This window comes from Trichosurus vulpecula, chromosome 9 (genome assembly GCF_011100635.1).
Source record: "Trichosurus vulpecula isolate mTriVul1 chromosome 9, mTriVul1.pri, whole genome shotgun sequence".
In the NCBI taxonomy this organism is placed as follows: domain Eukaryota; kingdom Metazoa; phylum Chordata; class Mammalia; order Diprotodontia; family Phalangeridae; genus Trichosurus; species Trichosurus vulpecula.
In genome coordinates, this window is record NC_050581.1 from 1,606,506 (window position 1) to 1,628,042 (window position 21,537).

The 21,537-nt window shown below is 39.3% G+C and overlaps 1 protein-coding gene across 2 annotated transcripts; it reads right to left on the reverse strand.

Moving 5' to 3' along the window:
• Positions 1 to 242: 242 nt before the first annotated feature.
• ZNF200 (zinc finger protein 200) lies at positions 243 to 21,025 on the reverse strand. 2 transcript variants are annotated; one of them, XM_036737438.1, is made up of 5 exons: positions 20,694 to 21,025; positions 15,519 to 15,878; positions 14,712 to 14,803; positions 14,232 to 14,361; positions 243 to 1,746 (listed from the first exon to the last, which is right to left on the reverse strand). In XM_036737438.1, exons 2-5 carry the CDS (start codon positions 15,766 to 15,768, stop codon positions 1,001 to 1,003), a joined length of 1,218 nt encoding a protein of 405 aa, XP_036593333.1. In that variant the 5' UTR covers positions 15,769 to 15,878; positions 20,694 to 21,025; the 3' UTR covers positions 243 to 1,000. The 2 variants fall into 2 exon arrangements, with proteins under 2 accessions (XP_036593333.1, XP_036593332.1); XM_036737437.1 differs by having other exon boundaries at positions 243 to 1,749.
• Between the last annotated feature and the right edge of the window lie 512 nt (positions 21,026 to 21,537).

Here is a 21,537-nt window from a genome sequence, read left to right on the forward strand (position 1 = left end):
AGGTGCTCAATAAATTATTTACTGGATTGAATCATATATACACTCACAACTTCTCATACAAAGATAACACTAAAGACTAACCATCAGTATTCCAAGCTGTTTTCCCATTACACGTGAACTTCATTTCGTATACTGGATTGCTGTGTATCATTAATCAGCTCACTTTCCATAATGAAATACTGAGATGGGTGCTTATGGGAAAAGAAAAGACCTGTTACAGACAAAAATAAGAATGGAGAAAACTTTTTTTAATCACATCAGAGGAAAAATGGCATTTTTCTGATAAAACATGAATATTCAAAGTAAAGTCACAGAATACAAATATTGTACTGAAATGGTAAAAGCTATACAGGACCAGAAACTGCACTTAGGTGTAATCCAAATGGGAGTGATCCACTTTGTAGACCCCTTACATTAATCCATGGTGGTTCCTTGTCTGAAGGGAAATTTTCCTTTTAGAATTTCAAGCTTTTAGTCATTTATTTATTTAACAAACCTAATAAGAGTTGTTGGTTCACTATATCCAAGACTCCAACAAGTATATAGCACGTGTCAATTATATTTGATTCATTTTTATATTGCCATATTTTAATGCTGATTTTCATGTAGAGGAAAGCTGGATACAACTACATTAGTAATGGGTTCATACTGAGCCTTCACTCTGGTCACTCCTAAAAAAAATCTGTAGACAGACAAAAATATAAAGGTTTTCCTTGAAAGAGAGGTTTGGAGACTTTATAGTTCTCTTTGCATTGCTTTACATGGAAATTATCCTTAGTCCTTTGTCTGAACTTTAGGCTTGGCCCATTCATATAGTTTTTTATCTTATACATTCTTCAAAGAGTAAATAATGCCTGAGCTGTGATGGTCGGATATTTATCTCATTTGGACTATTAACAAAATTTCACTGTGAGTTCATTGTTTCAAATAATTTTTCTTACATTCTTAGCATTTGGAGGGTCACCACAGAGAGAATCATGTCAAGGTGAACAAGGTCTGATTAACTTGACAACACTTGTTTTTGTGGTTTAGGGATGAAGTGGGCTTTTTCATGTCTGGTACAGTTTGATTGTCGACTAAATCTTCTCCCACATCTACTGCATCTATAGGGCCTCTCTTCTTCATGCGTTTCTTGATGAAGCAAGAATTCTTCATCTCCTAAGAAGCTTTTCCCACATTCTTGACACTTAAGGAGTTTTTCCTTTACGTGAATTACTTCGTGGCGACTCCGGTGAGAGTTCTGACGAAAGTTTTTTCCACATTGAGAGCATGTGTAAGGTTTCTCTCCAGTGTGGATTCGTTCGTGTTTATTCAGGTTTGTTTTATGATTGAAGCTTTTCCCACAGTGAATACAATCGTAAGGTTTTTCCCCAGTATGTGTTCTCTGATGGGAAATAAGGTAAGAACTTTCAGTAAAGTGTTTCCCACACTGTGGACACGTGTAGAATCTTCGTGTTCTTCGATTCTGAGAAAGTGCAAGAATACTCATGTCCACGTATTTTGAAAGGTCCTCTAACGGGGCATCGTTTTCAACAGTAATTAAAAGACTTCTTAGTCTCTTTTCTTGTGAGTCTGAAGTAGTATTTAGTCTTTTTCCTTCATGGCTGTCTGGATGCTTCTCATAGCCTTTTGCCTGCTTAAAAATCTGGGAACCACCCCTTTCACAGTAACCTGATGACATTTCATGGTGTTCTACATCCTCTGGATTTTCTGGCTGATGATCATCTTCCTTATTCTCACTGCAATCTACTGTTGAGACAAAGATAGAATTCATATAATATATCCTCTTAATTAAGCTTGGTGGAAAAAAATATAGGAAGAAATACCAAAATGTACGCCCTAGGTTTTTACTGACTTTGAAGGACACAAATCAAGGACCTCTATCAGGACTTGTGGGAAATTTGAGGACTGAAAATAATAGCTAAATTTATATAGCACTTCATTAGTTACTGAAAAACTAGAAAAAAAATTACCCTGACCAATATGGGAAAGGGGCTGAGAGAATTTACAGGTTTACTTTTCTTCACCTCACTTGTCACCATTAATTTATTCAACAAGCACATTGAAATTTAGGCTGTACAGAGCATTAAAGAACAGAAAGGAAAAAAATACTCATGAGCACTTAGATACAATCATTGAAAACTATCATACACACTGAAGTGAAATCAGTATTACTAAGCTGGCTTAGCTGGGTGCATTGATGTTCGTGGTGAAGCTTTTAATAAAACTTTTTTTTAAAGAAAAGTTACAGAAGACAATTTCTATCCTTGAGGAGCTTACACAGTTAGTAGTCTCTGGGTTTTGAGATCTGGAATTCATGTTTATAAGACAGGTGGGGGAAAATTTTTTTTTTCCCATACTGTACTAAACTGATGTTATCATATCCACAGGTGGTTTTTCTATTATTGTGATCGCCCCTTTACTGTTCATTCCTACTTGCCATCTGTGTCAAGAGGACAGTGACTAAGGAATCCTGTAAGAAATTTTCCCATTTATAGAGTTAGTTATAGGCTTCTGCCTGCAACTCCCTAAATTTTCCTAATATAAAACTTACCAAGACAAGATGAACAAATATGGCCAACAGGTTGTTTGCTACAGTAGTTCCCCAGGTAAATCTGTCATAGGTGCAACCACCAAGACAGAAATTTTTATGTGGAGCACAAGAGCAAAGGAAATTCTAAAGTGATCTTCAGCCTGCACACTTTCTGCTAATGCCAAGGCATACATGTACACAAAGTACAAGGTGGTTTCTCACTCCATTTTCCAGGGTATTTAGACGAATTTTTAAAAGAGTGAAAGAAATACTTCAAAGTAAAAGCAAAGAATAAAAAAGATATTAAGAAAAAGAGAATATTCCTGACCTGCATTAGGAGTTCAGAAGGCAAAAAATGTAACAAAGAGAAGAGAAAAACGACGACTGAATATCTAGAGTTAAAAGATATAAGTCTTTTCTCCTAGGGAGGAGAGCTGAACATTTTCAAAAGGAAGCAGTTTTTTTGTGCTCCAAGGAATGTTCAGATGGATCCAAAAATTGCAGATGGAGTTAAGCCACCCAGGAAAGGACAGAGGAAGAAGAAATAGTAAGAGTTTGTGACTCTGATCAGGCTTGTACTAAGGTAGCTATTTGATTTGACTTTTTACAACAGACTAGACAGATATCTCCTCAGAGACCATGTTCAGGATGCAGCAGAGAATTTGCTGAGACTTGTCAAACCTGGTAACCCACTATCCAACTCTGATGATTCATGTGGGGACATGTCACCAAAAGGAATTCTACAAACCATTATAAGGGCTTATAAAATCCTGGGCAAGAAAGTAAAGACCTTAGGAACACAGATGTTTTCAACCACCAAGAAAATTATTTCAGTTTATGTACCAACATCCACTGCAGAAGATAAAAAGATAGAGAAATTCTGTTAAGAATTCAATTAGGACTCTCCAAATTAAATCTGCTTGGACATTTAATACTAAGTAACTTCAAAGCAAAGGTATAGGGGGAGAAAATGAAAAATACATTGGAAAAATATGGTTCAGGAGCAAAAAACAAGAAAAGTTAAAGACCAGTAGACTACACATAAGCCTCACCCCTAAATATTACAAATCCCTTACTTGAGAAAATTTAGAAGTGCTGAACTTGGCAAGCACCAAAGAAGTGTTTTGTTTTTTGGTTTTTATTTTTGCAGGGGGGAAGGCAGGGCAATTGGGGTTAAGTGACTTGCCCAAGGTCACACAGCTAGTAAATGTGTCAAGTGTCTGAGGCCACATTTGAACTCAGGTCCTCCTCACTCCAGGGCCAATGCTCTATTCACTGCACCACCTAGCTGCCCCAGTGTTTGTTTTTTAACTGACTATATTTTAACTGCCAAGTAATGCCTGATTATAGATATGGGAAAATCATTTCTGGATTAGCTGAGTACAATCGAATAGATTACTGACTTGTTAAAGCAAAGATGAAAATTACTTCCAAATTAGAATAAAAATGAGATGTGGCATACAACTGAGGGAACTCCGGTCTGATGTTCTGAACCAGGCTGTTGATCCAAAAATATTAAAATGGATAAAAGGACTGACACTGACAGACTGTCACCACTTTCCAAACAAGTTTAGCTGATGTAAATCAACTGCAACAAGAAAACCCAGAAACTAACACACTTCCTCAGCTAAGAAATACTTGATTTCTTTTTCAAGCAGAGATAGACATGGTAGACAAAGGAAACAACAATTCGGAATATAAATTAGTCTGCAAAATGTACTGGAGGAAGATTAATAGCATTATCACCATTTTATAAAACAGTGAGAAGCAGCAGAGGGAAAAATCACTTTGAAGAAAGTTTGTCTTCAGATCCAACTAAGTAGCTATCACAAGGGCACCTAATGACAAAATCAGAGATAATAGACCATAAAAGAGTTCTGTAAAATCTGAAAAAAGATCTGTAAAGGACAAATTTTTATGATACATGAAAAAAGGAAGGATACCAAAGACTTGGGAGAGAAATTCAATTCTTTTATTACCCCTTCTAAAATAAGACAATATAAATCATTACTGACTAATATACACCAACTTTCTCTTAACTATAACATTTCTTATGAGAATAATCTACACACTTTGCGAACATCTTTGATGAAGGTTTAAGAGATCAGGCAGGCCTCTGTAAATCATTCCCTACAGTAAATAAGACCATATCTCTAATCTTCACAAAACTGACTAAAAGGTATAATGAATATAAGACTGTATTGTGTTTATTGTTTGACTATTAAAAAGGCATTTATTTCAGGAGAGCAAAATATTTCCTTTAAGGATTCACCTCTAATAAAGTACCTCCCCTGGAAATAAAAAATTTATCCAAAATTTCTTTAAAATTAAGACAAAAGACACTGCTTTGTTTGATGATCCTCTGATTATTAACATCAAATGAGGATTAAACAGGAAGACATAGGCTAACCAAAGGTCAGGCCCTGTTATAGAGAACATTTAGAATACAATCCAATAGGAAGAGGATTTCCCTACAAGTCATAAATTTCAGAAGTTATCTACTCTAACACCTTCATTTAGAGATTAGAGAAATGTGGCCTGGGAGGTTAAATGACTTGCCAAAGGTCATCCAGGGAGTAATTAGCAGAACCAGGATTTTAACTCTGGTCCTCTGACTCTAAATCTAGTGCTTTTCCACTGCACAACTTGTATAAAATACAAGTGAGATCCCAGCAGAAGGACAAATATCTCAATTTTCAAAAAGAGGGAAGAAAATGGAATCTATGAGCAAAGAGCAACAAGCCTGACTTAATTCCTAACAAAACTCTAGAATGTATTATGAAAGGGATGGTTCTCAGTATTTCGAAAGGGAGAGTTATGATCAAGAATGAATCACGACAGCTTGACTTTATTTCTTTTTCTGATATGGTTATTAGTCTGGTAAGTTGGAGGAACACTACATAGGCACAGAATACTTCAATTTCAGTAAAGCACTTGACAAACACTCATGCTATCCTTGTAGACAGGATGCAGAGACATAAACTATCTAGTCACCAGATAATAGTATAATTGGCAGAGTTAGTACATGTTTAACAACAGAATCAAAAGAGCAGTTACAATAGGTCCATATCATTTTGGAATGGAGTTCCTAAGGGAATGAACCAGAGATTTATACTCAGCTTTATACTATTCAGTATTTTTAACAACTACTTGGATGAAGGTGTGTTATTTGTGTCATGAAATTTGCAAATAATGTGAAGCTAGAAGGAATGGCCAACACAATGGAAAACAGAATTAGTATCAAAAAGGAGCTCCATGGGCTATAATAATGCACTGGACCTACTAAGATGAAATTTAATAAAGATAAATTTGAAGTCTTAAATTTGCATTAAAAAAAGTAAGTTTAAGAAGCACTGAAGGAGTCACAAGTGGAAAAAGTTTAAGAAACCCTGGTATAGAGCAAAGAAAGCTGGACTTCTTATCAAGAAGACCTTGGTTCAAATCTGGCCTCAGCCACTTACAAACTGTGCTTCTGGGTGAGTCACTTAAGCTATCTAGCTCAGTTTCCTCCATAAAATGAGAGTAATAGAACCTACTTCCCAGAGTTGTTGGAAGGATCAAATGAGATATTTGTGAAGCACTTAGCTCAGTGCCCGACACATAGTAGGCATGTAATAAATAAAGTCTACCTTTCTAGCTCACCCTGGAACCCATCTTCCCATTTACCAAGGTGGGGAACAGAAGTCTCACTTTAAATACAGGCTGAAAGAGGCCTTTCAATTCAAAGGCAGAAGGGAAAGGGCTGTTCTTAGACCATTTAAAATCAGTAATCACCAAAATGATTTGGTGCTGGTTAAGAGAAAGGACGATCGATGGAACAGATTAAGTTATGTAACATACAGAAGCAAATGAACACAGTGATCTAGCATTTGAATGGCAACAACTACCTGCTGAATATTTGCTGAAAGTTTTTCTGACAAAGGTCTCATTTCTAAAACTTATGTATAAGGAAGTAATTTGAATTCCTATAAGCCATTGTCTTATTAAATGGTCAAAGGTTATGAACAGGGAGTTCTCAAGGAACACCTGCTATCAGCAGCCATATTTTTAAAAATGCTCCAAGAAGGGCAGAATTTAGGACTAAACGAGAGATAGAGAGCATTACAAAATGCAAAATGGATAATTTTGATTACATTAAATTGAAAAGTTTTTATATAAACAAAGCCAACGCAACCAAGATTGGGAGGGAAGCAGAAAATTGGGAAGGAATTTTTGCTACCAGTGTCTCTGACAAAGGCCTCATCTCTAAAATATACAGGAAACTGAGTCAAATTTATAAGAACACAAGTCATTCCCCTATTGATAAATGGTCAAAGGATATGAACAGGAAGTTTTCAGACAAAGAAATTAAAGATATTTATAGTCATATGAAAAAATGCTCTAAAGCTCTATTGATTAGAGAAATGCAAATCAAAAATACTCAACCACATCTCTCCTGTCAGATTAGCTAACACGTCAAAACAGGAAAATGATAAATGTTAGAGAAGATATGGGAAAATTAGGACACTATTGCATTGTTGGTGGGGTTGTGAACTGATCCAACCATTCGTGAGAGCAATTTGGAACTATGTCCAAAGGGCTATAAAAATGTGTATACACTTTGACCCAGCAATACCACTTTTAGGGCTATATCCCCAAGAGATCATACAAGGGGGGAAAGCACCCATATGTACAAAAATATTTATAGCAGCTCTTTTTGTGGTGGCAAAGAATTGGAAATCAAGGGGATGCCCATCAATTGGGGAATGGCTAAACAAATTGTGGTATATGAATATAATAGAATACTATGGTGCTATAAGAAATGAGGAGCAGGTGGACTTCATAAGAACCTGGAGAGTCTTATATGATCTGATGATGAGTGAGGGGAGCAGAACCAGGAGAACATTGCACACAACCACAAACACATTGCTTCTGTGATGACTAACTTTGATAGACTTGGCTCTTCTCAACAATGCAAGATTGTAAGACAGCTCCAAAAGACTCGTGATGGAAAAGGCAATCCACATCCAGAGACAGAATTACGGAGTCTGAAAGCAGGTTGAAGCAAAGTATTTGCTCTCTTTTTAAAATGAATTAAATTGTATTTGATTCTTGGTTTTGCTTCATCTTTCTCATGGTTCATTTCATTGGTTATGATTCTTCTTTACAACTTGATTATTGGGAAAATAAGTTTAATGTGAGGTATATGTACAACCTATATCACATCGCATGCAGTCTAGGGGGCAGGGGAGAGAAAATTTGGAACTCAAAAACTTGTGGAACTGAGTGTCATAAACTAAAAAATACATAAAATAGTTAACTGTAAAAAAAAAAATGCTCCAAATCACTAATAATTAGGGAAATGCAAATGAAAACAATTCAGGTCCTTCATATCAACAAAGACAACAACAAAGGAAAATGATAAAGGTTGAAGGGGCTATAGGAAAACAGGCACACCGATGGACTACTGGGACTGCTTTCCACAGTCATTATAGAAAACAATTTGGGAACTAGGATGAAAAAGTTACTAAGCTGTGCACACCTTTGATGCAGCAATACCACTACTGAGACTATACTCCCAAAAGAGATCACAGAAAAAGGCCCTCTTTATGGTGCTTTTCGGTAGTGGCAAAGAACTGGAAATGGAGGAAATGACCACCAACTGGGGAGTGGCCGGACAAATTAAGTGTACGAATTAATGGAACACTGTTGTACTGTAAGAGGAACCTGTTTCTGTGGAAGCCGGTAGAATTAAATCTAATCAAAGCAACGCTCAGCTAGGATTCCCAAGTACCAATGATAAATGTCACGCACCCTCCAGACAGATACGCAGAATGAAAAAGCCATCTTTGGGCATTTGGGAATTTGTTTTATTGCCTGAATATGCTTACTCGTTAAAATGGTTTTGTTTTTATTGTTGCTTTTTCCCTAATAGAGAGGAGAAAGTGGGAAAAAATGCTTAATCCTTTAAAAAATGAAATTTAATTTTTCTTTTGGTGAGGCAGTTGGAGTTAAGTAACTTGTCCTGGGTCACAGAGCTAGTAAGTGTCAAGTATCTGGGTCATATTGGAACTCAGGTCCGCCCGACTCCAGGGGCAGTGCTCTGCCCACTGCGCCACCTAGTGGCCCGAAATTTAATTTTTTAAAAAGGAAGCAGGCAAATGAGAAAAAATATTTGCAGCAAGGTCTCATTTCCAAGACATATAAGGAACTAAAGCTAATTTATAAGAGTCACCTTCCAATTAATAATGATCAAAGCATATGAACAGGCAATTCTCATAGGAAGAAACCCAAGCTATCACAACTATATGAGAAAATGATCCAAATCATTAATGATTAGAGGAATAGAAATTAAAGCAATTCTGAAGGTTTTTCCTCATATCCATCAAATTGGCCAAATGGACAAAAAAGGAAAATGTCAAATGCTGGTGATGTGGGAAGACAGGCACATTGAGCCATGAACTGGTCTAGCCATTCTGGACAGCAATTGGGAACTGTATCCCAAAAGTTACTAATCTGTCTATACTCTTTGACCTAGTAGGCCTATCCCTCAAGGAAATAAAGAAAAACAAAGGAAAAGGACCCATATGTACAAAAATATTTATAGAAACTCTTCTTGTAGTAACAAAAAACTTGAAACTAAGGAACGCCTTTAACTGGGGGATGGCTAAACAAATTGTGGATGGATGTGATAGAACAGCATTTTGTCACAAAAAATGAAGAGATGGTTTCAGTGAAACCTGGAAAGATGAGTGAGCAGAACAAAGAGAAAAAAATTACACAATAACAACAACACTGTATAAAACAGACAACTGCAAAACATTTAAGAATTCTGACCAACACAATGACCAAGCAGAATTCCAAAGGACCAATGATGAACCATGCTACGAATTCTGACAGAGAGGGGATGGTGTAGAATGAGAGATAAGCATTTTTGGACATGACCAATGGGAAAGGGAAAATCAGTTGTTAATGAAAGAAAATTTATAAGAAAAATAAAATAGGGAGGTTGGAGGCAAAAAAAAAATAACTGTTTAGCTACACAAACTCATCTTCCCCAACCGTTCCCTACATTAAATATACCCAGTTCTCTAAATCAGTCTTCATATGGTATGGTTTCTAATCCCCTTACCATCAACAGGGTCACCCACTTCTGTATATACTACAGCTTAGGAATACTCCTAAAATATGGGAGCCAGAAATGCACATACTACTATAGATATGGTCTGACCAGGACCATTACCTCCCTCCTCCTGGACACTAGATCTCATTCATACAGCCTAAACTGCGTTAGCCTTTTATGACTATCACATCATGCTACTGACTCTCAATGAATCACTAAAATTCACAACGAATCCATGAAAATCCTTGTTTTCCCCACATAATCTTGCAAGATCTCTCTCCCATACCCTCCTAGCTATCTGCCTTCTAGTCTTATGCCAGAGTTAGGCATCTTACAACCTTCTAGACGCTTTGGAACAAGACATCAGGGAGAAAGATGTTATCAACCACTTCCTCAACTACTTGAAATATTTTAACTACAGTTCTCACCTAATGAATCATAGGGGAAAAGGGCAGGAACTTACAGTGCAAGGCTAACCAATCTAAGCAAAAAAAAAAAAAATTAACAACACCTCTTGAACTGAATGTGGCTCTTCTACCGTTGAAGACGGAGCTCTTGGTTGAAAAAACCAACCAACATGTCCAGGATGCACCACTGGGTTAGGCATGACTATTTAATCAAATTTATTGAATGCCTAATCATATGTATTGAGTTCTGCAGTGTCAAGTACTATTGCTGAAGCAGAATTTCTGTTACTTGGGAGGTGGGCATGGGATAGAAAGAGGATTTGCTTAACAATGAGTTTTTCCAACAACAAAAAGGGATGAAGTTGTAGAGGTTAACAGGCGTGATGCAGGGAAAAATTTCCTAACAATTAGAACTCTTCAAAAATAGAATGGGTTGAGAAGTAGTTGGCCTACCCTCACTAGAGGCCTTCAAGCAGAACTACTTGTTAGATATAGTAAAGAAGATTCTTGTTTAGGAATAGGCTGGATTAGATGGCTTCTAATGTCTATTCCAATTCTGAGATTCTATGATACAGTGCGGCAGCGTTTCTAAGGATGGCAGGCTGGAAGGAGTCTGTGTAAAAATGTTGCTTAGGGGCCAGAAATCAACTTACTCCACCAGTCACTCTTCAAAAGCCTAGAGGAACTCAAGTTTCTATATCACTTGTCAAACAACAACCTGAAGAATGAACAAAAACAAACTCTCCACAAAGAGAAGACTTCAGAAGCGCTGCCCAAAGGGAACCTGCACCTTACGTAGTATTATCATCAGCAACATCGAAATAGAACTTTAAGGTGCTTGAAGCGCTTTACAAGCATTCTCTCATCAAATGACCCTCTTCTTGACTTCCACCCCCATGATGTACTGGCCCCTGCCTCTAACACCTAGCAAGTACTTAACTCTCAACCTAAGTATGGTAGAAATATTTACTGTCAATTCATTAATTAGTATAATGACTCATCATCTAAAAATATCACTCTTACCATTCAATCTTAGTCAGTTCAATTCAGCCCCCACTTATTAAAGACTATATGCAAGACAATGTAAAGGATACAAAGATGAAAAAAACATAGTGGTCTCTTTCTTTAAGGAGCTTACAACCTCGTGGGAGAAAAGTAAGTATTACATAAAGACGACAATCGTGTTCTAAGGGCCCTTCTAGCTCTAAAATCCTATGACAGTTCATTACAAGTGGCACACAGCTCTATGAGGCTTCAAATGAGGAAGAGGATCACTTTCAGATAGGGGATTATCGGGGAAGGTGTCATACAGGACCCTTCTCATGAAAGACAGATAAAGTATCAAAAGGTACAGATGTGCAGAAAGACACTGAAGAAGAAGAACGTGGCATGAGCAAAGGCGGAGAGGTGGGAAAGTAGAAGACAGTTTAGGGGAACAGTAAACAGAATGATTTGATTAAGAGCGCACTGAGACAATGAGGAAGAATATTGTAAAAGGTCTTGAACTCCAAGTTTAGGAGCCAAGACATTATTTGACAGGCAATATTACATCAAACCTCTACTCAATTTGTCCTCAACTTACCATTCCATCCTTTCTCCACAATACTACCCAACAAACATGCTATAGCACAACCAGATTGTCCTCCAAACATACGCTGCATCATTCATAGAATGACACTCTCAGATTTGGAAGAGACCTTCAAGGAAATCTATTCCTACAAGACCAGGAATATCCTCTAACATATTATTAACAAGCAGCCATTTAGTTTATCCCTGAAATCTCTAGCGATGGGGACTCAAAATGTCTCCTGTTGAAGTTCATATAGCTCTTAAATTTTTAACTTATACAGAACCAAAATGTGTCTCATAGCAACTTCCACTGACTGCTTCAAATTCTGCCCTCTGGGATCAAACAAACCAATCCCTCTTTTCCATGACAGATACATGAAGAAAGCTAGTATGTCCCTCCAGAGTTCCTTTAATCATCCTCTTAAGCATGGTTTCCAGTCTCCTTATCATCTCACATATCTGTATGTCAGCTTATCAATATTCTTCCTAAAATATAGTGCTCAAAAATGAATCTGACACTCTAGATATAGTCTGATCAGGGCAGAGTAAAACAGAATACTACACTTTCATTAAAGTAGCCTAAGAAAACATCTGGTTTTTCAATCATTATATAATATTCAACTCATGCTGAACTTAACAGTCCAACAAAAACCTGAGATCTCTTTCCCTATGAAGTTTCAGTCATGTCTTCTCCATTCTGTACTTGGATTAAAGAATTCAATTGCACTTGACCTTCCAATTTTGATAATCGGACTACTGTTCCAGCATAATCCATGCTGGAGATCCTCAAGATCCTTTCAGGGGGTGCATAAAATGAAAACTATTTTAATAATAACACTAAGGCATTTTAATTTTTAATACGGTATATATCAACAGCTATAACCCACATAAACAAAAGATATTTGGGGGAGGATCCTCAATAGTTTTTAAGAGTATAAAGGGATCCTGAAAACAAAAAGTTTGGGAACTGCTATTCGAGGTCTTTTAGCATCTTAACTCTCTCATTCAATGTGTTAGTTATTTCTCCCAGATTAACATATAAAATCCAGCTGTTATCTAGCTCGTATCTCTCCATCTTATCCATGGAAGGCATCATGAAAAACTTTCTCAAATTGCTTCCTGAAATGCAAGTATATTCAGTCAATGCACTGTCCTATTAGTCCAGTAATCCTATCAAAAAGGAAATCAGAGGGGCAGCTAAGTGGTGCAGAGTAGAGCACCAGCCCTGGAGTCAAGTCAGGAAGACCTGAGTTCAAATCCAGACTCAGACGCTTGACACACTTACTAGTTGTGTGACCTTGGGCAAGTCACTTAACCCCAATTACCCTACCTTCCCCCCTCCAAAAAAAAAAAAGAGCATTAAAAAGGAAATTAGGTCAGTTTGGCATGATAGGGTTGGGTTTTTTTGGGGGGGATGGGAGGGGAATACCCATGTTGACTCATCATTGCCTCCTTTTCTACATGTTCACAAAACATTCCTTCAATAATGTGTTCCATAATTTTTCTAGGAATTGAAATCACATCTGCAAATTAGATCATGGAATGTAACCAGGCCTGGTGACATGAACTCACTAAGGTCAACTAGGTTTTAATTCCCATTCTGAGTCTTTTAGTTGACCACCACAGGTTGAGTGGGAGCCGGCAGTATGTTGTAACATAGATTACATCAGAATATAGTAAATAACACTTCTATCTATCTTGTAATAGTTAAACCAACTCTAAACACTGTGGTTCTCATGCTTAGATGCCTCAATAGAAGGATATTGACAAACAAGAAAATATTAGAGGAAAAGTGATTAGGAGTTCTAGAAATCATCTCCTAAAAGAAATTTGAAGAAAGCAGAGTTATTTAGCCAGGAAAACAATAAGGAGAGGCAAAATATGTTGAAATAACTGAAGGGCTACTATGCAGAAGTAGAAGACCTGTTTTGTGCTGCTCCAAAAAGGACTAATACCAAGGAACAGAAGTTATAAAACAGGGAGAACTGAGCTCAAGAAAAGGATTCCCAATGGAATTCCCTTATGGAGTGTCAGTAAATGAATTTCATCATACATCCAGAAACCTACATTTGCTGAAACCACAGAGTTCTCAAGTTCTTGTCTTTAGGAACAGTCTGCCTAAATTTTCCATTAGTTTTTGTTACATATCAACATATCAACCCACAGTGTTGGTGTTAAACTGTTAGTGGATGATCTGTATCTAGGGGAAAACAGACTCAATAATTTCTCACATCTGAAAATGCCTCTTCTGAATAACAAATTAAGCTCAATGTGACCTCTAGAGGGCGTAGAGGGTGAAAGGGAATATGTGCACACATGTAAAGCAGATACTCTCCCAGAGGCTCTAGAACTAAAGAAAAATGACACTCTCACAAAACAGTACAGTTGGGTATGAAATTATTCGGGTATCTTAGGATTCAGGGAGAATGTGTTGCTATAATGAAAAGGCACTGACTTGGGATAACACTAGCAAGGGGACCTCAGGTATAAGTCCTTTTATTTCTCTTGGTCTCAATTTCTTTACAAAAATGAGGGGGCTAGACAAAATGGTCTTTAAAGTATCTTTTGGTTATGACATTCTATGATGCTCCACAATTCCCCAAATTTAAGGAATTCTTACCTTCCAAGACCATGTCACCAACATCCTCCTCTCCATGATTCCTGGAGAAGGGGGACCTCTGGGCAAGATCCAGGCCCACATACTCCTCTTGGGAGTGATACACATTTAGATCCTCAAATACCACAGGCTCCTGAAACAATGATAGACTCCTGAATTAGTACTTATTTTCTCTAAGATGGTCCTAATTTCCTTGATCTGAGAGACATCAAGATAAAAAATGAAAGATATAATTGATATAACACAAACATTTGAATATTATTATCAATATAGCATAGATGGAAACATATCAGAAACAGAAAGATGGCAGTCAGGATGGGAGCTGCAAAGAAGCAGCCTACAAAGAACATCTAGCATAGGACCACCTAGTTTCCCCCCTGAAAGCTAAACATGAAGTTGTTTGAATCAGATTTTCTGGGCAGGAAAGTTCTGAAGAAGAAAAGAGAAAGCTGAATTCAAGAGAAAGAAGGAAGTGCAGCTTACCTGAAGTTCAGATGGAAAAATCTGGGGTCCCACCTCCCGTTTATGGACACGCCTATCCTTGGGAAAAATAGTCACCCAGGAAGCAGGATGAGCTGAGAGGAGAGAAAGCAGTAACGACAGACAATACTGAGATTCCAAATTATCAGAGTTCAGATTCTAGGGCTTCTGTATCAGACTTAGCAGCATCAACCTTCTTTAGAAACCAAGGCACAAATATTAGAATCATAACATCCTCGAAAGTCATCTAATCCAATCCTTACCTAAATTATGAATCCACTCTATAAAATTCCCCCCTCCCCACAAGTGATCATCCAGCTTTTACTGAAATATCTCCAGTAAAAAAAAATAACTGCTGCTACCTCCAAGGCTGCTCATTATTAAAAATGTAAGCCTAAAGCTACCTCTCTTCAACTTCTACCCACTGATACTAATTAAGAATAAATCTAATGACAATTCTTCATGTGTCAAGGCTCGGCTCATCTAAATCTTCTCTCCAGGCTAAATAGCCTCAATTCTTTCAACTCGTCTTTAAAGGCATTGACTTTAAATCTCCTGCCCCTTCCAGTTACTCTCTACACTCACTAATCTAGATGTGATCTGACCAAAGCTGAGCACAGTTGGACTATCACCCTCACACCACGTTTTACACCGAGGACATCATTACGCACTCGATTACGGAGGTAGGAAAGGAAGAAAAATCAATATTCACTGTCCTAGGCAAGGAAATACCAATACCTCTCACCTTTTTGGGGGAGAGAGTAGTGGTAAGATTCTCCCTTTCTCCCCAGTGAAATTTTTGTTTCTTACCTCTGTTCTGCAGAGTTGAAGTAACATCCTTCACTAAGATTATGGTGTCTTCCTTGCCAGTCTTATGATTCTGGGACTGGTTCTTCTCGGGTAGAAAGGTAAAGAAATGCTCCAGTACTAACTGGTGGATGGTCTTGGGAGGTATAGCAGATTCTTGGAGAGCATCCTGACCCATTTTAGGGCCTGGTACCAGTTTCAGTATAAGGGACCCTGTCTGCTTTGGGGGCGTTAGGACTGCTTCGGCAGCCATTGTCAGTCTCAGATTTTCCACAATCTCAGCTATATATTAAGTATCTTGTCTGAAGGGAGGCCCTTTCAAACAGGATCTTGACTTCTGCTAGATGACTGTCACACAGGGCCCTAAAGAAACAGAAAAGACAACATTACTATCTAAAGAAAACAAGCATTTATTGAGTATCTAATATGTATCACTTTACAAATGTTATCTCATCTGATCCTCACAACCCTAGGAGATAGGTACTCTTGATTATCCCCATTTTACAGTTGAAGAAACTGAGGCAAACAGGGATCACACAGTTAGCAAATGTCTGGGCTTAAATTCAGGTCTTCCTGATTTGAGGCCCGGCATTGTACCACCCAGAGCTGTACAGGATCTTACCCCCTTCGCCAACCTGTGAATCACTCTCCTGCGTCCTCTCATATCTCTAGAGTGAAGCTGAACAAAGAACCCACCACCAACAAAAGGCAAAGGTGAATCTGGGGGAGCCATGGGAAGTTACCAAACAGCATAATTAAAAATTTCAGAGATGCGTAAAACTTCAGAAACATCAATTTAACTTCCAGAGAAAAGATGTGAGGCTTTAATAACAGAGGCCAGACTATGACTGGTCAATTCTTTATGTTGATACATTTACGTCTGCATTGAATTGAGAGAAAAAACACCTTGCCAGGTCTGTAGGTATCACTGCTCAATGTTTATCACAGTGCTACTTGAAATTCCACAAACATTTATTAGGCCCCAGCCTATTTAACACACTGTGCTAGATGAAATATAGTCCTTATCCTCAAAGAACTTATAATCTTAGTGGGAGAGTCATGATACATATGTAGGTAGATAATAAAATTAGATTATTGACCATCTTAAGTGTTTCTCTAAAACATATGTACTAATGGATTGGCTCAGTGCATTTCCCAACTGCATAGCTTTTAGTCTAGAGAATAAGCATTCTTTATTCACTTGGTTTCTGTTTTCCTGTTAGGCCAAACTCTTTCGAGTAATTATGAATCTCATTTAGTAGGCTCTGCAATGTTCTGAGGCTTGATAAAGTCAAAACAGTGTTATTTGCAAACTGGAACATTTGGAAGACGTCATCATTTGCATCTTTCCATTTGGATTCTGAACTAGATGTCTTCCATGATGGTGGCAATCACCTTTAGTGAGCCTATTTCCCAGTTTTATGCCTGGCTTGAAAATAACAAAGGAGAACAAAGCTTCTTCCTATTGTCTTTCAAGGAATCTTACGATTTTTACATGTACATGGGAGACATCTTGTTGGAGAGCCTTTAAGTAGCATTTAGATCAGCTGAATCAAATGCTTTTTTACAGTAAGGTAATACACCAAGAGACTTTGTATTTTTTCTACCTTTCAGTCAACTGTGTAACTATAAAGATGTGGTCACTAAAGAATATAATTTACAAGAGCTTACTTGCTTCTTCTTCCTCATATGTTCATGTAGGTTATCCTCAATATTATTTACAAATCTTTCTCAAAGCTTCTGTAGAGGATTCCATCAATGTAGGAAACTGCCAGGGAAGAAATTCCCTCCACCAATGAAGATCAGTAACTGTTGAGCAATTTATGGCCTTACAGAATTACCTAGCACACTGGGTTAACTTGCCCAGAGTCACACACCCACTACATGACATATGTAAAACTTTAATCTAGGTCTTCCTGACTCTGAAGCAGGTTCTTTTATCTATCATGCCTGGTCTGTTTTTTTCCCCTAGCATCTGTACACTCTCAAAGATTGTTAGAATCAATCCTTCAAAATCCTGTCATGTCCTAAATGGAAATCTGGTCTTGGTCTTCCTGTCTTCTTTAGTAGTACTGTTGAATTTTCATGCAGCGCATGAGACAGATATTATCATCCAAATGCGATGGTCCCAATGTTACTGAAAGAGAAAATAGTTTGTTCTAAAGAGACTGATGTATCTTTTTCATCTATTCATCTTCCTTCCATGGCTGATCTAACTGATTCTCTACCACGCATTCTGCACACTTATCTTCACTCCAGTACTATTTTCGGAGATGATACTCCTCGCAGTCTTCCATCACCCTTCTACATTATATTCTGCAAATGAATTTAGGTTCTTAACCAGCACTTCCCTTAGCTGCCATATATCACTAAAAGGAGAACAAGTGATTTGCTGGCTGAGGTAGCTTCTTGGCTTTTTTTGGTTTCCTCATTGTGGTGACTGCTTTTTATCAAACTTCTAAAGGAAACAGTGATAGACTAAGTTGTTATCTGTTCCTTTATCCACTTCTTATTTTACAATGTCAACAACTTGTTAGACTAAAACTCTTAGTGTTCTTCCGTATGTTCACGCTTAACACTGATTTTGACCTGTTTTAACAACTCAATTACTGTACAAATACCACCAATTCAAAAATGATTCCTATATTAGTAACTACTAGTTTCCAACTTCATTTTGTTGTGATATTACTTAGTGATCACTCTGTATAACATCTTTTCTTGAGAAAAGTACTGATGGGATAGCAGGGCTGAGGTAGTTTACCTCTGACCTCTTTTGTTTCTTGTTTCTGAGTCACGTTCTCCAATACACTGAAGTATAGACTAGATAAAGTGCTATGAGATTAAGTAAAGGAAATATAATATTTTCCCCCAATCTTCAAGTACATGATTCAGAGATAGGATATCTACATTAAGCCTTGAACAAGGGAACAATGCAAGCAAAGATACAGAGGTAGAAGGAATTCAGGAGGAAATCTAGGAGGTTGCAATTAGTTCAGCATGTATTAAGGGTAGAATATACAGCACTTAGTTAAGACTGGAAAGGCAGACTGAAGCTCTACTGTGTTAGGTCTTAAATGTAAAAGTAAAACTTTTTTGCTTACTTTACTGGGTAGGCAATAAGAAGCCATCAAAGTTTTTGAGCAGTAAAATGAACAGATGAGGTTATCTGTGCTTATCAGAAATATTCATCTGGAAGCATATGTAGGATATACCGGCACCTGAGAAACCTGTTGGAAGATCACTGCAACAGTCTAGGTTAAGGGTGAACTAGCATTACATAAATGATAAGAATTAATTCAACAGTTATTTTGGAGGAATGACAGGGCTCGGCAACTGACCAAATGTGAGGCAGAAAAGAGTCAAAGATATTCTGTAAAATGCAACAATAAGTGACTGGGATGAATGGTGGCATATTGACAGATACACGAAATCAAGAAAAGGTTAAGGAGAACAGAGTTCAGTTTGGTATTTATTGAGCTTGATGTGCCAACAAAATATTGAAAAAGAAAAATCTAGAAGGCGGATGAAAATGTAAGCATGGAACTCTGGAAAGAAGGAAGAGTTGGAGATTCCAGTGTTGTCCACAGACATGACAATTGAGGCCACAGAAGTAAATACGATTACCTAGTGAAAAGTCAGCAAAAAAACACCCAAGAATTCAACAAGTACTATTAAGATAGTTACTATGTACCTCAAAATCAAAAGGCTCTACCCTCAAGTGGCTTTCATTCTCTGGAATTAGAGAAAGTAAAAGACAGAACCACCGTTAACAACTATAGTAGTAAGAAAGGCAGCAAAAGATATAGAAAGGAAATGGCTGTAGAAATGAAGAAATCGAAGAACATCAAGTCACAGAAATCAAGGCAATAGAAAACATCACTAGGTGCCAAATACCTGATGAAGACTGACAAATGAGCAATGAGAATAAACTATGATGTTAAAGCACACTAGTCTGTAAGTCAGAAAACCAGAGTTCTAGTCTAAGGGCACTGGAAGCTAAGGGCTAGAGAAGGGTTTGTGGGTTTGTTTTTAACCAGAGGGTCCATCCAATGAACTTGGATGGGGAAAAAAATCACATCTTTACTTTTTCCACCATTAACCTTGGAGATTTAGCATGTCCTTCAATACTGAATTGTTAAAAAAAATTATTGAGTAAGCTTCACCAGATTGCCATGGGGTACACAAAAAGTGACACAAAAAGAGCTGGTCTAGAAATTCAAGTCCCAGCTTTGCCACAAAAGCATTAAGTGTGGTCTTTGACAAGTTATTCCTTGCTTTAGGATTCAGTTCTCATTCCAAAAAAACTGAAAGGGCTTAATTGTACTATCTCTACGGGCTCAACTTAACTCAATATATCTTTTTTATATGCATTTTTTATTTTGGGTTTGTTTTTTTTGAAGGGGGGAAGGCAAAGGCAATTGGGGTTAAGTGACTTGCCCAAGGTCACACAGCTAGCAAGTGTCTGGGACACATCTGAACTCAGGTCCTCACTCCCGGGCTGGTCTTCTATTCACCGCGCCCCCTGGCTGCCCCTCAATAAATCTTTTAATAGTAAAGAAAAGAAGGTCTGCAAGCCATGTCTTACAAGACCAGGGCGCTCAAGTATATTTGGGCAAACGCAACATTACTTCAATTTTGAGAATCAGTGAGTCATGTGGCTCCGCCTGACCTATGAACCTTCTACTCGAGGGGAAATTCCCATGCAGTACTGTATCTCCAAGGCAGGCCCGATGTCTCCTTCCTCTGCGGACCCCAGGCGCCGCCTCCGTTCCGGCCCTTTTGTCTCCCTTCCTCTCTCGACACCCCGGGGTCCCGTGGGCTGAGGGGCGTGCGGGAGCCGGGGTCTCCGGAGCGGCCGCAGAGGGGCTGCGCCTCACGGCGCATGTCAGGGCTCGGTCTCGGCTCAGGGCGCAGGCCCGATTCCGGCGGTGCTCCCAGGTCTCCCCCAGGCGCTCCCGATGCCCAATCGGACCGAGATCAGCCAAACCTCGCGCTCCGCTGCCCCAGCCTGGCCCTGCCCAGCCCTTCCCAGCTCAGCCCCGCCCAGCGGCTTCTCTCTCCCCGGGGATCACCCGGCCGGCAGCTTCCTCCACCCCAGCCGGACTCGGCGTCTCCGGACTCCGGCCAGAGGAGACCAGATGGAATGAGGGAGGGGCCGCAGCCCACACAGCCACTCACCTCTAGAGTCGGGGGAATCAGGTATTCCAGAAGAGACCAGGAAATAGAACTAGATGGGAAAAGCCCACCGCTGCTCGCCTGTGATTGGTCCAGTTTCGCGCCCGCGCGGAAGAACCCTCCCCATCTATTGGTTGAGGCGGCTGTCCCCCGGATATGGCGGCGGTGACGTCTGTTTTCTGGAAGACGGCGAAGCCTTAGTTAGCCGTGGCGTCACTCCCGGTGCCTCGTTTCCACTTCGGATGCCTGGTCTCCCCGCTCGGAGCGGCGCTCGGAGACAGGAACTCGAGTCACGAAGCGGGGGAGCCGGCAAGATCGTGGACGCGGGCGAACTGATCCACAGACCCAGAGCGCCGTTGCATCTACCAGCGACCTTTCGAAGGAGAGCGTGGAGACAAGCGGAGTCCCATGAAGGGCTGAAGCCACTGCATGCTGGGAGTTGGAGGCTGCGGCCTCGCGTAAAGGCTTCCGGGAAATGGAGTTCCGGCTCCCTCCCCACCTACGCGTGGGCGGTGTGGGCGGAGACAGAAGAGGAAATGAAATTGAACGTGTGACGTTAGCGCTTTGTCCCTCTGTTTCCAGAGAAGCCTGGCGAGGGGGATATGGTGGCGGTGGAGTGTTAGCCTATGTGCAGAGAGGAAGGCACGAAGGGAGTGGGCGCAGCCTCTGCGCAGTCTCCGCCTTGGATTTTAGTGACCTCGGTTCTGGGCCGCAGGCTGACCTCCTGCTCTCTAAGAGTTCGGCCCTTACTCCCCGGGGAGAGCAATCGAGAGTGCGAATGCATCCTTTAAAAACTATTCCTTCCCCTGGGGTAGCCCTCCTATCTGCGTCCCCTCGCCGCAGTCAC

What these genes read in the sequence shown, in the direction of transcription:
- ZNF200 (XM_036737437.1), bottom strand. Translation starts at nt 15,768, where the DNA reads ATGGCTGCCGAAGCAGTCCTAACGCCCCCAAAGCAGACAGGGTCCCTT. An exon ending in TTTTTCCATCTGAACTTCAG is followed by an intron (nt 14,362 to 14,711) that starts GTAAGCTGCACT and finishes TCATTGTTTCAG; the next exon opens with GAGCCTGTGGTATTTGAGGA. An exon ending in TGGTGACATGGTCTTGGAAG is followed by an intron (nt 1,750 to 14,231) that starts GTAAGAATTCCT and finishes TTGTCTCAACAG; the next exon opens with TAGATTGCAGTGAGAATAAG.